At 44.7% G+C, this 14,619-nt stretch overlaps 1 protein-coding gene across 3 annotated transcripts; it reads right to left on the minus strand.

Annotated features, from left to right (window-relative positions):
* Positions 1 to 2,466: 2,466 nt before the first annotated feature.
* On the minus strand, positions 2,467 to 14,415 carry eif5b (eukaryotic translation initiation factor 5B). 3 transcript variants are annotated; one of them, XM_047355643.1, is made up of 27 exons: positions 14,112 to 14,415; positions 12,268 to 12,381; positions 12,117 to 12,180; positions 11,873 to 12,034; positions 10,238 to 10,739; positions 10,029 to 10,159; positions 9,874 to 9,951; positions 9,640 to 9,790; positions 9,444 to 9,536; positions 9,256 to 9,363; positions 9,119 to 9,178; positions 8,995 to 9,018; positions 8,123 to 8,409; positions 7,932 to 8,039; positions 7,737 to 7,847; positions 7,601 to 7,668; positions 7,383 to 7,524; positions 7,180 to 7,311; positions 6,914 to 7,096; positions 6,663 to 6,824; positions 6,303 to 6,434; positions 6,084 to 6,215; positions 5,766 to 5,842; positions 5,518 to 5,682; positions 4,272 to 4,410; positions 4,036 to 4,197; positions 2,467 to 3,223 (listed from the first exon to the last, which is right to left on the minus strand). In XM_047355643.1, exons 1-27 carry the CDS (start codon positions 14,144 to 14,146, stop codon positions 3,116 to 3,118), a joined length of 3,630 nt encoding a protein of 1,209 aa, XP_047211599.1. In that variant the 5' UTR covers positions 14,147 to 14,415; the 3' UTR covers positions 2,467 to 3,115. The 3 variants fall into 3 exon arrangements, with proteins under 3 accessions (XP_047211599.1, XP_047211600.1, XP_047211601.1); XM_047355644.1 differs by having other exon boundaries at positions 12,123 to 12,180; positions 14,112 to 14,414; XM_047355645.1 differs by lacking the exon at positions 8,995 to 9,018 and having other exon boundaries at positions 14,112 to 14,414.
* Between the last annotated feature and the right edge of the window lie 204 nt (positions 14,416 to 14,619).

The following is a 14,619-nucleotide window of genomic DNA, read 5'->3' on the forward strand; positions in this document are numbered from 1 at the left end:
CTAGATGGGCGCATCACTGCCAAGGACTACCGAACCATTCTTGAGGACCATGTGCATCCAATGGTTCAAACATTGTATCCTGAAGGCGGTGCCGTGTATCAGGATGACAATGCACCAATACACACAGCAAAGACTGGTGAAAGATTGATTTGATGAACATGAAAGTGAAGTTGAACATCTCCCATGGCCTGCACAGTCACCAGATCTAAATATTATTGAGCCACTTTGGGGTGTTTTGGAGGAGCGAGTCAGGAAACGTTTTCCTCCACCAGTATCACGTAGTGACCTGGCCACTATCCTGCAAGAAGAATGGCTTAAAATCCCTCTGACCACTGTGCAGGACTTGTATATGTCATTCCCAAGACAAATTGATGCTGTATTGGCCCCAAAAGGAGGTCCTACACCATACTAATAAATTATTGTGGTCTAAAACCAGGTGTTTCAGTTTCATTGTCCAACCCCTATACATCTCCACTCCAGTCTGTTGTCCAGGTGAACACCGAGGTATTTATACTCCTCCACCACCTCCACTTCTTCTCCCATGATAGAAATAGTTTTTGACTTATTCCTGTTTCTCTTAAAATCTACAATCATCTCCTTTGTTTTAGTCACGTTCAAAATGAGATGATTGTTTCCACACCATGCCACAAAGTGGTCCACCACCTTCCTGTACTCAGCTTCTTGTCCATCTCTGATCCACCCCACGACTGCAGAACCATCAGAGTATTTCTGCAGATGACAGGAGTCTGTCTTGTACTGGAAGTCTGAGGTGTACAGAGTGAAAAGAAATGGTGAGAGTACAGTCCCCTGTGGTGCTCCTGTGCTGCTGACTACTTGGTTAGACTCACAACCCTTCAGTCTCGCAAACTGTGGTCTGTTTGTCAGGTAGTCTTTAATCCAGAAGATTGTTGAGGCTCCACCTGAGTCTTCTGGAGTTTCTGACAAAGCAAATCAGGTTGAATTGTATTAAATGCACTGGAGAAATCAAAGAACATGATCCTCACAGTACTGTTGGCTTTGTCCAGATGACAGTGGGTTTGTTGAAGCAGGTGTATGATGGCATCTTCAACTCCAACTCCACAGCGATAAGCAAACTGAAGGAGGTCCTGATGGTTTACTGTTTGCTTACTCAGGTGGGCCAACAGGAGCCTCTCTAGGACCTTCATGATGTGAGATGTCAGGGCAACAGGTCTATAGTCATTGAGGACTGATGGGTGAGTTTTCTTTGGTACCGGAACAAGACAGGAGGTCTTCCACAACACCGGAACCTTCTTCTGGGCCAGGCAACATGACTGAGCTGCAGAAATATGTTTTTTCCTCCAACGGCTGTAGTACAAATTGAAAGAAATGTTGCTGCAGGCGTCTCTTCATCTCCAGCGGTCTGCAGTGGGAGGTCCTGATCTGCACCCTGTGGATCATCACTCCATCATTCAAGTCCAAAGGAGAAAGCAGGGATGTTCTGACTTATAGAAACCTGTTTGAAAAATCCAATCTGACATTTAACTGGAGCTGCAGCTGGAAGTGTTTCTTTAGGACTCCTCTGAACATCTGGATGGAGATAGATCAGATGTTACAGAACAATATTCCATATTAGTCTAATTATTTTAAATCTCTCTGGACCTCAGCATCTTTACCAGCACAGTCTATCCTGACATGTTCTGACCTCCTGATGGAGTTAATGTATAAATTACTTTTGGGATGCTCCCAAAACAGAACATAAACCCAGTTACTGGTCCAGAGAGGGGCTGCTGAATCATTGGGTCCTGCCATAGCAACACAACGTGTCACATGTTTTATTTAACTGGGTTCATATATCAAGTCTAAAATCCGAACTAAATATTGCATTGATGGTCTGAGACCGACCTCTGCTGGTCATGGAGATTTTAAAACCTCATGGCTCAGAGGTCACATGACCCTGTGGCTGCGCTCATTTCACTGATTTGAATTATTTTTCTGACTCGTTTTTAGAATAATTGACGACAGAATCTGATCCAGTTTCCAGTTTATGTCCAGAATTAATGTCACAGACCCCGAACTCCGTTTTATTGATCACTGATTGTCAAACATAAAGAAACCTGCAGGCCATTGTGGCAGATTTAGATTAGAAACCTAGAATCGGTTTATTTCTGAAAGGAAATCAGACCGGCGTCGCCTAAAAGATCAGTGTTCAGGGATAGTATTTCTGGAAAAAAATATTTTCTCCACTTTCATTTGAATAAAATAAACATGTCAAAAATGATTATTTATACCCATCTCAATAATGAACAGAAAAGTTATTGGCAATGCAGCAGTCAACCCTTCTTTAATTGCTGAGCAGCTTCTTGACTGTTTGGATTTGTGATTATTTATCTTTGGTGACAGGGCGTTAACGATTTCAATAACTGATTAATTAGCCCAGATGATATTTAGTTGTTTCTCTGCAGATCTGCCAAAATTGGACAAGAAAATACTTTAAAGGTTTGCAGCTTCTTCTGAAGGATTATTTTATTTATTTTTTCTGAAGGATAATTTCAGGGTTGCGATATAACTTTTTTACAGTGTACATGTAAACAAATTGAAACCTGTCCTGCGAGTTTTATTAGAATTATGGGAATTTATTACATTAGCAGTCGCAGCAAAAACAGTTTAAAATCTTCTGTCAACCCCCTTCCTTCCCTGCTTTCCAACATGGCTGCCAATACAAACAGCAAAACAAAAGTCCATCTGCTCCACAGAGTCATCATCGTCTGTGCTGCTCTGAAGCTCCAGAGAAACGGGTCGTTTCCTCCATTTTCAGCTCGGAGCTGCTCGCCGTCGTCTTTGCTAGCGGCGTTGGGGAGGGAAAAGGAGGCGGAGCCTGGGGCAGGAAGCAGCAGCACATCAGAGAGCAGGGACCAAGTAGAAGAAAAATGATGACGTTGATGCTGAAGAACAGGCACGTTGGAATACTGAGTATGTGTCTAAACTATCACTGTTTACAACAGTGGAAAAACTGTTCGTTTCTCACAGAAAAACACTTTCAGTTCTTTGCTGTTTCTGGTTTTTTTTCTCTATTTTTTTCGTTGCTCCATCACTTCCTCGTCAACTGTTACAGGAAGATTTTGTTTGGTGGTTGTGTTTTTGTGTTTCAGGTCCTTCAGATGATCTCAAAGGTCTTCTTCAGCTCCATGATCAGCTGCCAGTCAGATTTCTGCATCTCGTCTCTGAACCAGTTCTTCAGGGCGTCGATGGACGCTCGTGTGATCTGAAACCAAAACACAGCCGTAGTTATGAAGAACAGAAACATTCAATAAGTCATATTCAGGAATAAAATTAATATTTGCTTAGAAAAAACCCTGTCCCTATTATGGTAAAGACTATGGAGAAGAGTAATCAATATGTCCAGATAATCAGGCTGTAAAACCAAGCCCTAATATCACACCTCCACCACCGTGCTTGACAGTGGGAGTGAGATATTTGTGCTTTTATGCTGTTTGATTTTGTCCAGACATGGAGGTTGGTTTATGGACAATTATCTCCACTTTTGTCTCATTCATCCAAAGGACATTGTGCCAGAAGTCTGGAGGCTCATTTAGAGGAAACTCAAAAGCCAACTGAGGCCTGTAGAGTCTGAGATGGAGCTCTTGGGTTCTTCTCTGAGCTTCACGCTCTGACATTGGTCTGAATCTGCTGTCTGAGGTGTTTTCCTCTGAAAATAATATTTTTTCTCTGTAGATGGTTTGGACCTCTGAACCCTTTCTCTAAGGGCATTTCTGATGTCTTTCCACCTTGGCATTGTGCTAGCACACATCTGTATGCTTAAACTGATAATCAGCACAAACGTTCTCCTTTTCTCCTTATAACCAGACACAGTAGATAGAAATATATTAGTTTTTTCCTTCAAAACAAAATATACTCTCTTTAGTATCTGACTTTCTTTTCTTCATCCTCTTGTTTGTTTCCTGATGATAAACTAGACAGCGAGTTGCTGCTAAAACAGATTCTTTGTCATTTTTGTGATGTAAAAACCAACCAGAACGCACTCTAAGCCCCTCCCCCTAGCAGGCGTGTCCTCACCTTACTGACGATGATGTCTGTTGCTTCAAAGTGGCGGCCGTACATCTTGGGAGACTCTCCGGGGATCGGCTCGATCTTGATGCAGATCTCCTGGCCTTTCTTGGCGACGTCGACGGGTTTGTGATTCATCTCGATGCTGGTGACCACACCGATCTCAACAAACTGGAACAAACCGCTGCTGATTAAATAAACTGCAGTAGAAAAATAAATAGTTTGTGTTTCGTAGCGCCTCTTACCCCTTTGCTGGGCACGCAGAGCGGCGTTCCCTGTTTTAGAAGCCCCGCCTCCACAGACACGCCCATCACGATGGGATCTCTGGAGTTAAAGATGAACTGAGGAAGAACGCGGAGCTTCGCTGGGAACACGGCTATATGCCTGAAAAACAGAATATTAGCCAGTTTTGATACACCTTCGGTGTCTCCGTATTTATCTTTAAATTCTACAAATGTTTAGAGCCACATTTCTGTGGTTCTCTGGCAATTTGACTCATTTTTACAGCTAAATTTCACTTTGAGTTCATGGTAGAGGGAATGTTAAAGCAGGGAGGAAGGAAGGAAGAAGGCAGACAAGCAGTAAACAGAAGGGAAAACATAGTAAGTACTCAGTAAACATTAAGAACTAGGTAAGAAGTAATTAATAGTTAGGTATTAAGTAGCCAAATAAAGGGGAGGAAGTCAGTATTACTGAGTGTCTACTGCAGTAATTGCTAATTACTGCAATAGATACTAAATAAGCAGTAAATATGTAGCTCAGAAAGTATTAAATTGGTAGGTTAGTAAGTATGTATAAAGAACTGATTAATAAACTAGTAAGTAGATTATAAGCCAAGTCAAGGAACAGGAAAGGGAGCAAAGTCTGGAAAACAAACATTTGTTCATATTTGTTCAGATCTTCGAGACACTTAAATAAAATACTTGATCAAATTCCATTTTCAGCCTTAGGGACCAAAACTCTAGTTCAGTCAGACATGTTTTGGTTTCTGAAGTCTGATCATTGCAGGTTCTTCTCTTTTCTTCTGCAGCTTTGCTGCTTCCATCCAGTCCCGTCTGATTCCTGTGGGAGGCTCCTGTGTGTGTGAAATAATGAGGGGTCCAGATACACACCCCTGTAATGCACCTATGGCTTCCTGAAAGGAACAACTGAGGAAGAACTGAAGAAAAACAAATGCAACCTATGAGATGTAATCCTTTAGTCATTCAAGGACGTGACTGAAAAATGACATAAAGCTTCTCCTGACATCAAGATTTTCTCATTTCTTATGTAGGAAGTTTGTTTTGAAATAAAAACGCCACCCTGTAAATAAACTGATAACACTGCCACCATCTGGTTAAAAAATAAACTGCAGTAAAGCAAAAACAACCATCTTGAAGCCGTTTTATAATAAATCATGAGTCAATATTTAAATTCTTCAGTAATTCAGTTACACTGAACCAGCTAAAAGTGACGAGCAGATTGAAAAAGGACAACTGCAGGTTTTCCTACTTGAACTCATCCTGTTTGGACTTCTTGTAGTCCTCTCTGTATTTGGTGAAGGCATCAAACAAGTGGTAGATGATCTCAGCCGAGAAGATACGAACTCCCAGGCTGTCGGCCATCTCCTGACTCTCCCTCTCCACCTTCACGTCGAACGCCAGGATCACGGCGTACCTGCCGACAGCAGACACAACAACGACCTGCTGAGTCTGAGTTCATGTGAAAAGTGGAAATGACAGCAGGGGGCGCCGACGTACTGCAGATCATGCTCCAACATGGTGGACGCCTTCATCACATCTTTTTTATGAACTGGACCAATGTTGATCCCAGCATACTGAAAGAAAAATGATGTCAGCTGGTTCCTTGGTTGTCATTTAATGTAATATCAGTTCACTGCCTCTGAAGTCACAAAACCGGACTAAATACATGAAAATATTGATCTGTGAAGAAGAAATAAATACCCCAACAAGAAAGAACAGATCAAATAAAAAGACAAACAGATAAAACTATTAAACGGACGGAAAACCTGCCACAGAAATACGAAGAAAGGAGAGAGAAGACAGACTGTTACTCACAGGGACTTTAGACGTCCTGAGGAACTCCAGCAGAGCCTCCAGGGATCCCAGCGTAGATGCCTGAACATAAACGCCTTTCTCCTCCAGTTTGATGGAGCTCAGGGTCTGTTTAAGCTCCTTCACCAGATCATCCTGAGAACCAGCAGCTGGTTAGTTACACCTGGACCAGAGAACAGCAGCAACGACCACCCAACAGAACAGAACAGAACAGAACAATACCCTTAGAACGGGGATCTCGTCTTCTCTGTGGGCCACCAGCAGAGGGAGGCCTGCCAACGTTTTCTCCAAGTCTTTGCCTAAAATCTTGACTCCCTGAGACGTTGACACCTCCTTGTGCTTCTCATACTGGCTCTACACACAAACAAGACAAGAAGAGGTTCAGAACATACAGAGATGTTATTGGTACCAGTTTATCAGCAGCATCATTATTGACAAATAATGAGTTTCTTTAACGAGTCCAGCATCCTTCACTTCCCCCCCTCAATAATTCATGTTTCCACATTTATTTACTGAATCTGGATTTTTCCCTAAACACTGAACAAATTTCATGTTTGAAATTAATTTATTGAGCGGTTTCACTTTGACTCGGAGCTCCTTCAGAGGAGGAGGCAGCAGCAGGCCTCTGATCTGCGTGACGATGGGTCCCTCCACTCCCGGGACGATGATGGTCTCTCCCTCCCGCAGACGACCGTTGATCAGGATGACGTCTATCGTGGTTCCCATGCCGGGCAGAGCTTTCACCTGAGAGATCACACAGAGAGATCATCCTCAGCAGGGATCATCGGACCTGTGGAGCAGCCGCTAGAGGATTGAACACCCGGTCTTCTCACCTCCATGACCTGGGCACGCAGCTCGTCGCAGTGCGCCAGACGACGGGCCAGCATGGTCTGAGTGAGCTCCACTAGCAGGGCGATGAGGTTCCCCATACCGTCGCCGCTGTGGGCTGAGGTAGGAACCAGCGAAACAAACGTTCGGGGGTCTTTGTTCTCATAGAACAAGGCGGCGTTCAGACTCTGAGGAACAACAGGAAAGGTTTGTCAGTCTGGAAGGGATGGAGGAAGAAAAGCCAGAGTTCTGATTGGCTGGACATCCGTACCTGCTGAGCAAACTCTACAATGATGGACTTGGTCCTCTCGTCAAACTCGTCCTTAGTGTTCTTCTTCTGCTTCTTCAGCGTGGCCACCACGTCGGTGTCTGGACTCTTCTTCCAGTCGTAGAGTCGGTCGATCTGATCAGAAGATAACGCCGTCAGAGAACAAGCAGAAGAAGAAGAACAACAGTGAGAAGCTGGTAGAAAACCTTGTTCAGAGCGACGATGAAGGGACACTTCTTCTCCTTCAGCAGGTTGATGGACTCGATGGTCTGAGGCTCCAGGCCGTGCATGATGTCCACCACCAGGATGGCGATGTCGCACAGAGAGCTGCCTCTGTTCCTCAGGTTACTGCAGAGATAGGTGGACAGTGAGAACGCTCACAGAGGTCAGAGAGAGACGGCGAGCGGACACGGACAAATCTTACCTGAAGGACTCGTGTCCTGGTGTGTCAATGATCAGCATACCAGGGATCTTAATGTTTTCTTTGTCAAACTGCACAAACAAAGCTCAAAGTCAACAAACTATAAAGACTAACTTCCACTCAGAATGAGACGTCTTACATTTTTAACCATCTTGGTTTGCTCCTCGATCGTCTCCTTGGGGACGTTGGTGGCCCCGATCTGCTGAGTGATTCCTCCGGCCTCCCCGTCCTGGACGTTGGTGTGTCGGAGCTGCAAACACAAACAAACGCAGTAAGTTGAGTTTCCTGCTTGCAGACGGCAAAGAATTAATAAAAACAGCAGAGGGAGCATCACCTTGTCCAGGATCTTTGTCTTTCCTGTGTCAACGTGTCCGAGCACACAAACCACCGGCGCCCTCAGCCGCTCCGGGTCGATGTTCTTCAGATTCTCCGCTCTGCGTTTCTGCACAAACACAAACAGCCCGTCAGTCAAAGATGGGCCAAACTGAGACGAGCTCTCACTCCTCCAGTATTTTTGTGTCTCACCTCTATCCTCTTCTTGGCTCGGTCGTACAGCCGTTCCTCCTTCGTTCTTCCGTCGTCATCATCGCTTTCACTGCTCTCGTCTTCGCTTGCCGCTCTCCTCTTCCCGTGACTTGCCGGTGTCGCCTCTTTCTCTACCTCACCTTCTTCCTCACTTTCTTCCTCTTCCTCTTCTTCATCCTCATCGTCATCATCCTCTTCTTCCTCCTCCTCTTCATCGTCCTCACTGGCCGCGGGCCGAAGAGGAGCAGCAGTCTCCTCTTTAACCTCAATGTGGACTTTCTTCAACTCTGATAAAGAAAGAAGGAAAATTTTAAAGAAACTAAAAACAAAGAAGAATGAAAATCAACGAGCGAATCTCACAACAACAAAACCCCATGCTGAACAGTCTAATGTCTGGTCTACAGGAGACGTCTAGCAGGAGGAATTAAATGCAACAGAAACATCCAAAACAAAATTAAAACCGATCCAAAAATCTATCTTAAACTAGAAATTGTAGAAATGAAAAATAAACGACAATTAATGGAAGGAAAGAAAGAAAGAAAACAAAACTAAATGTGAGAAAAACAAAAAAAAAAGTCAACTTAAAACAAATCTGTGTGCCTGAAAAATAAAATAATTACAAACAGGCACCAAAAACAAAAAGACGTTTTCTGACACCAGAAAATTAAAACTACTTTAAAATAGGATCAAATAAAATGTGAGAAAGAGGAAACTAAAAGCATTGCTGCAGTCAGTACTAAAAGCTGTTAAGGGGGAACTGATCGCCTCTCGGCCTAGTTTATTATAAACCAAACACACACCGAGCACACGTCTAGTCAGTGAAAGGTTCATAAGCTCAGGCCTCGCTGCAGACAGCAGCACAGGTTCAGTACCTGCAGCACGTCTTCTTTTCCTCTCTGTTTATTTGTGAATAAAAGCAAAAAATCGTCATCATCCAGTTTCCATCAGGATGTCGTTGGTTTTACTTTAAAGAACAGGAAGCAGTAATGCCCTCACCTTTCTCTTCGTCGCTGACCATGGCCTCCCAGTCATCTAGATCAGCGTCTGCCTTCACCTCTGCACAGAAGCAGCACACACAGTTAGTGTCTCCTTCATCCACACTCCTCCTCCCATCCTACACCAGATCCTCTCACCTGGCTCTGCAGCCGGTGTCTCAGCCTCCGTAGCCGGTGTCTCAACCTCTGTTTCCATGGCAACAGGCTCCGGGGTCTCCGAGACTGGAGATGTGACCTCGGATGTTTCTGAAGGGAAAAACTTGATGTTTGTTTACAGGTCTTCTTTAGAGGAGGACCAGCAGGAGGAGGAGAAGGAGAAGGAGTACCTTCAGGAGATTGAACATTGGGCTTCTTCTTCCTCTTGTCTCGATAAACTGGCTTCTTCTTTGGCACGGTGTCTTTGGATGGCACTTCAACACCTGCAAAGATAAATTAAATATTTACCAGGGAGCAGGCCCCTCCCACAAAGAGATAAACAGAGGCCCCACCCACTGACAGAAAGGCTCCGCCCCTCCCACTGACCCTGAGCCTGCAGCAGCTTGAGTGTGGCCTCGGCTCGAGCCCGAGCTTCCCTTTGAGCCTTTGTCAGTAGCTTCCCCTCCTTCTTCAGCCGCTCCTTCCTCTCCTTCTCCTTCTGCTTCTTCTTCTCCTTTCGCTCCTGCTCTAGCCGCTCCTAGAAAAACGAGACCTGGGAGCTGAAAGAGGAGCCCAGTTTTAACCAGGAGAAGAAGAATGAAGAGGTGGTCCGTGTTTTACCTGCTCCTGCCTCTGCTTCTCCAGCTCCTCCAGCCTCCTCTGCCGCTCCTCCTCCTCTCTTCTGGCTCGCTCCTCATCCTACAAACAGTCACTGTCAGACAAACTGACAGATGGTGGCGTCACACTCCATGACTACATTTCCCAGGATGCCCTACCTCCTTCATCTTGGCCAGCGCCTCCTGCATGGCTTTCACCGTGGCTTTACTAGGACCCTTTGTCTTCTTCTCCTCCTTCTCTCCCTTTTTCTTCTTCTTGTCTTTCTTCTTTTTGTCTACCTCATTCTCCTCTGCAGAACAGATAAAAAAAAATAAAAGTTATCAATTGGCTTTTAAACAGGAAAATAATTCACCAGATGATGTCATACCCTCTGCTGCTAGCTCCGCCCCTTCCTGTTCCTCTGCCACAGCTGCAGATGGTGCCACTTGAGGAGCAGTGGCCTCAGCTGTCTTCTCCAACTCTGGTTTAACCTCAGCGGGTGCCTCCTTTTCCTTCAACTTCTTCTGCTTCATCCTCTCCTCCTCTTTCTTCTTCTTATCCCTTTCCTTCTTCTCTGCCTTCTTTTGTGCCGCTGTCTTGATCTTGAAGCCTCCTGGCTCATCGTCCTGGTCCTCATCATGGTCGCTCTCTGCCTTCACAGGCTTCCCTTTGTTCTTTTTCTTCTTGTCTCTCCTGAAGCTGAACTCATCATCATCGGACTCGTCCTCCTTCCCTTCTCCTCCACCTTCTTGCTTCGTTTCTGCCTGCTTGGACTCCTCTTCGTCTGACACAGACTGTTTTGCTGCTCCTTTTTTTCCTCCTTTGGTCTTTGCACGGGAGCGTGAGGAGCTGTCGTCATCGGAGTCAGAGGGAGCCGCAGCAGGAGGCGCCTGCAGGAGCGTCAACAGAAGAAACCATGATGACATTTTTTCATACCGAGGACTTCTCTTCAGAGAAAGGTAGGAACACATTTCTCAACCAAAGACACTAGTAGAGCAGGACGGTTAGAAGGAAATAAACTAATATCCAGACACAAATATTAACTGAGGACTTACATAAAGTACAGAGTGAAGGACAAATTTGCAAGAGGGAGGAAAAAAACAAAACCCAGGACATGATCTGGAAATAGGACAAGTCCAATCCGAGGACATTCCAGTCATTCAGGAATATCCACAAAAAGCAACAAGAGAATATCTCCTCTTCCTCAGTCAGTGTTGTACACAAACACTTCAACTGGGCGCGATCACGAGTGGCAATACCTTTCTGGATAACTGCACTCACTGAAGCCGTTTTTTCCATGATGAACTTGAACTGAGCATAACTCTCCCTGGCAACAAACCGTACTCTATTCTGGAGTAAAAAACGTTAGTCATTTGGGACAAATTGCTGCTGCTTTATTTAAAGCAGAAAAGAGGCAAGAGATCGATGACTGTGGTGTGTTCGTGTGTAGGCTGTTAAACACATATCTGCAGGGCCCCCTCACGCCCTGACCACATCTTTAATCGTCTCTGCAAAATGGTTTCGTTGCTGCTGTACAGAGCCTGCTGCTGGCAGGGTGTCAGTCTAGCTGAGACAAGCAGAGGACTGAACCACAGCTTAATGCAGTGTCACTTCTAACCAGTCTCTGTAAGCAGAACCAACATAACCCAGATGTCTTTACATCACATATTTGGCTGATGCGTTTAAGGAGAATCCGATATTATTTTCCGACCTCGCTCTTCCTTTAGAAAGTGGTTTCTACTGATAAAATATTCTTAATGGGCTAAACTTCCATTGAAATTCAAACAGATGTTTCTTTCTCACAGCTTAGCAGCTTTATTGGGAACGCAGCCGTAATACAAGCAAAGAGAAAAGAATTGAACTGACGTAAATTAGTTGGTTTAAGTGAGGCTGAAAATGCTACGTGATGACATCATCAACATGTCAACATGTGACCATGCTTATAATTGCCCTTTAACTCCAGTATCAGGTTCAACACATGATTACAGCTCTGAGATTACTGATAAACAGAAGGTCTACTCACCTTATTCTTTTCCTTCTGCTCTCCGTTCCTCTCTCCATCAGTATGGTCTTCATCGCCCTCTTCATCCTCAGGACTGGCTCCGCCTTTCTTCCCCTTCCTGGTCTTCTTCTTCTCTGGCTTGGGAGCCTCTGGGATGTCTACTTCTTCTGTGGTTTCTGTTTTCTGTAGCAGAGCAGACGTTGTGAATGTGAGAGGAGGTAGGATGAGTTCAGGTGAGTTAGGAATCAGTCAGGTGAGGGTTTACCTTTACCTTTCCTCCCTGAGCCTCCACGGAAAGCTCCTCCAGCTCCTTCAAGATGTCGTCCTCGCTGTGGAAAGAAAACTCACAGGTTCAGACCACAGCATCACGCACAGAGGGAGAGATAAAACCTTATCAAGGAGGTGTGGTGTCATACTCAAAGTCATCTTTCTTAGGTTTCTTCTTGTTCTTCCCTTTCTGCTGTTTGGACGCCCCGGCTCCTTCGATCTCGGCAGCCAGAGCATCAATGTCCACGCCGTCATCTTTGGCACTGAACCCAGATCAGAAACAAACCATCAGGTCACATGATCAGGCTGTCAGAGGTGAGTGGGGCAGGTCTTTGTGCTGGTGAGCTGCTGCTGACGCTTCACTTCCTTTTGTTTCCCCGTGAAACGCAGCAGGCATTGAGAATTCGGCTCTGCTAAAATGTTACAGTGTGTGACATGAACCCAAACCGTTTAGTAAAACCATGTTTTAATCACAGATAGGCCGGAGTGTGTCCAGAGCAACTTCTCAAGCTCCTCCTGGATGACTTCAAAGTGATTCCAGGGTGTTTCCAGAGAGAAACAAGTTCATGGGCAGAATCTCAAGGCTGAGCTGGGGACAGCAAAGTAACTGGTCTGGGAACCCCAGGGTTTCCTCTTTTGCAGATGATGGAGTTTTCCAGTCTGTTCAAGCTATGACCTTCAGTGTGCTGATCCCCCCCCCACTAATCTCCCTAGATGCCACTGAGAAACAGGAAACTATTTCCGATACATCAGTTCTCGATGATTCCATACGTCCCGTCCATACGTCCCGTCATGTTACATTAAACCGTGCAGCCGACATCATTTTATTATAATAACAAACATAATTACATATGAATCCAGAGTCCAGTATAAAAACATCCCAAATTTTATAAAGTTACACTTTCAAATTGGTTAAAGCTGCCGATCCAATGGTTTAAACTGGTTTTAATGAGAGTGACGGGAGCATCTCATGGACCCAATAACAGCACTGTTGTGCAGCTGACTGAAATAAGGGGACTAAACTTTCCTCACATATAGGAGACAAATTTGGCTAATTGGAAATATTTACAGTGAAGAAAAACGGATAATATGGACGAAAACTAAAGATCTGCTGTAAAACTGCAGCTTTGAGCTGTTAAAACATTTAATTGATGTTTGTTCTTTTCTTTAGTCCATCAATGTAATCATTTATAGAAAAAGCATGATTACAGTTGGAACAACGTAGCTTAACAGTTTAAATTACATTGATATCATGTTACGAGATTCTAATTGATTTGTTAAAGGAAAATAACAGTTTACTGAACTTTCTCATGATAATCTCACACTGGGCCGTGTCTAAACAACTGTAACCTGCATCCATGAACATAGAATCATTTCTGAAGGTGTTTAATGATTGTTCAGATGAAATGGTTCGTCTGGACCCAACCACGAACCCACCTGTCTCTGCAGATTCAGGTGTGAAGCAGGTACCGCCGTTACATCAGCCACCGGTTTAGGCTACCGTCAATTCTCTCTGTGAATGGATCTGCATTTAAACTCACCTGAACAACACTAAAACCAACAGTGAGCCGATTCAAAGTAAAGTTAAAGTCAGGCTCGGGGGCAGCCGTTTATAAAGCCAGGTGCCGACAGTGTGTTTGGGAGCTAAAACGGCTAACCGCGCTGTATTCTGAGGCTAATGCCGCTCAGTAAGCCCCAAACTGTGGCCTGGAGCCCGGCACAGACTGACGCTTCTCCGGGCCAGTCCGTCACAGCCCCGCGCATCGTTGTGTAATTCATCCTAACCCATTTCCAGGCTGTTAGTAGCTCCACCTGAGCTCACACACCTAGTGACTCGTGGTTAGCATCTATTAGCATCACCTAGCCACTAAGCTAACGGCTCAATCAGCGAGGAACCGGACCGTTTAAAGGGATTTAACACGGTGGGAATGTTCCCTCCGCCCGGTCCAAACCTGGACAGGTATTTGTTGACGATGGGACACGTCCTCCCTACCTGTCTTCTCCGGATTTCTTCTGTTTCTTCCCCATGGTGCCGCTGCGCCTCAGCTGAAACTTGGCTTTACTGGCCGATGAACACGACGGCTCACATTGGACAAAGATCGTCAAAATGACGACGCACCAGGGATATATTTCTCTCTGCTTTTAAAACGCTAATCCTAGTGAGGTTTAACAGCGCATATCATCATAGAAACGGCTGCGCGTCAACCTTCTCTGTATATTTAACATTCATTAAAAAAATTAAAAATTAGAATACTAACAAGAAAATTCAGTTGTTTTCCTAATATAACGTCAGTGTGACACATCTTCGTTTTAGCTCCTCCAGGTGGACGCATGGCTGTAAGATGAATTGCAGCGCATGCGCTTTTCGTCTTATTGAAGAGCACTAATAACTTATTCTTATGCATATTATCGAACATCAGGGGAGTTTATACAATTATGTATTTTTAAAATTAAAACAGAGAGAGCATTTGAGGATTTACGTGCGTTAGATTGTAATTTCT

The sequence above is a fragment of the Girardinichthys multiradiatus genome, chromosome 24 (assembly GCF_021462225.1).
Source record: "Girardinichthys multiradiatus isolate DD_20200921_A chromosome 24, DD_fGirMul_XY1, whole genome shotgun sequence".
Taxonomy (NCBI): domain Eukaryota; kingdom Metazoa; phylum Chordata; class Actinopteri; order Cyprinodontiformes; family Goodeidae; genus Girardinichthys; species Girardinichthys multiradiatus.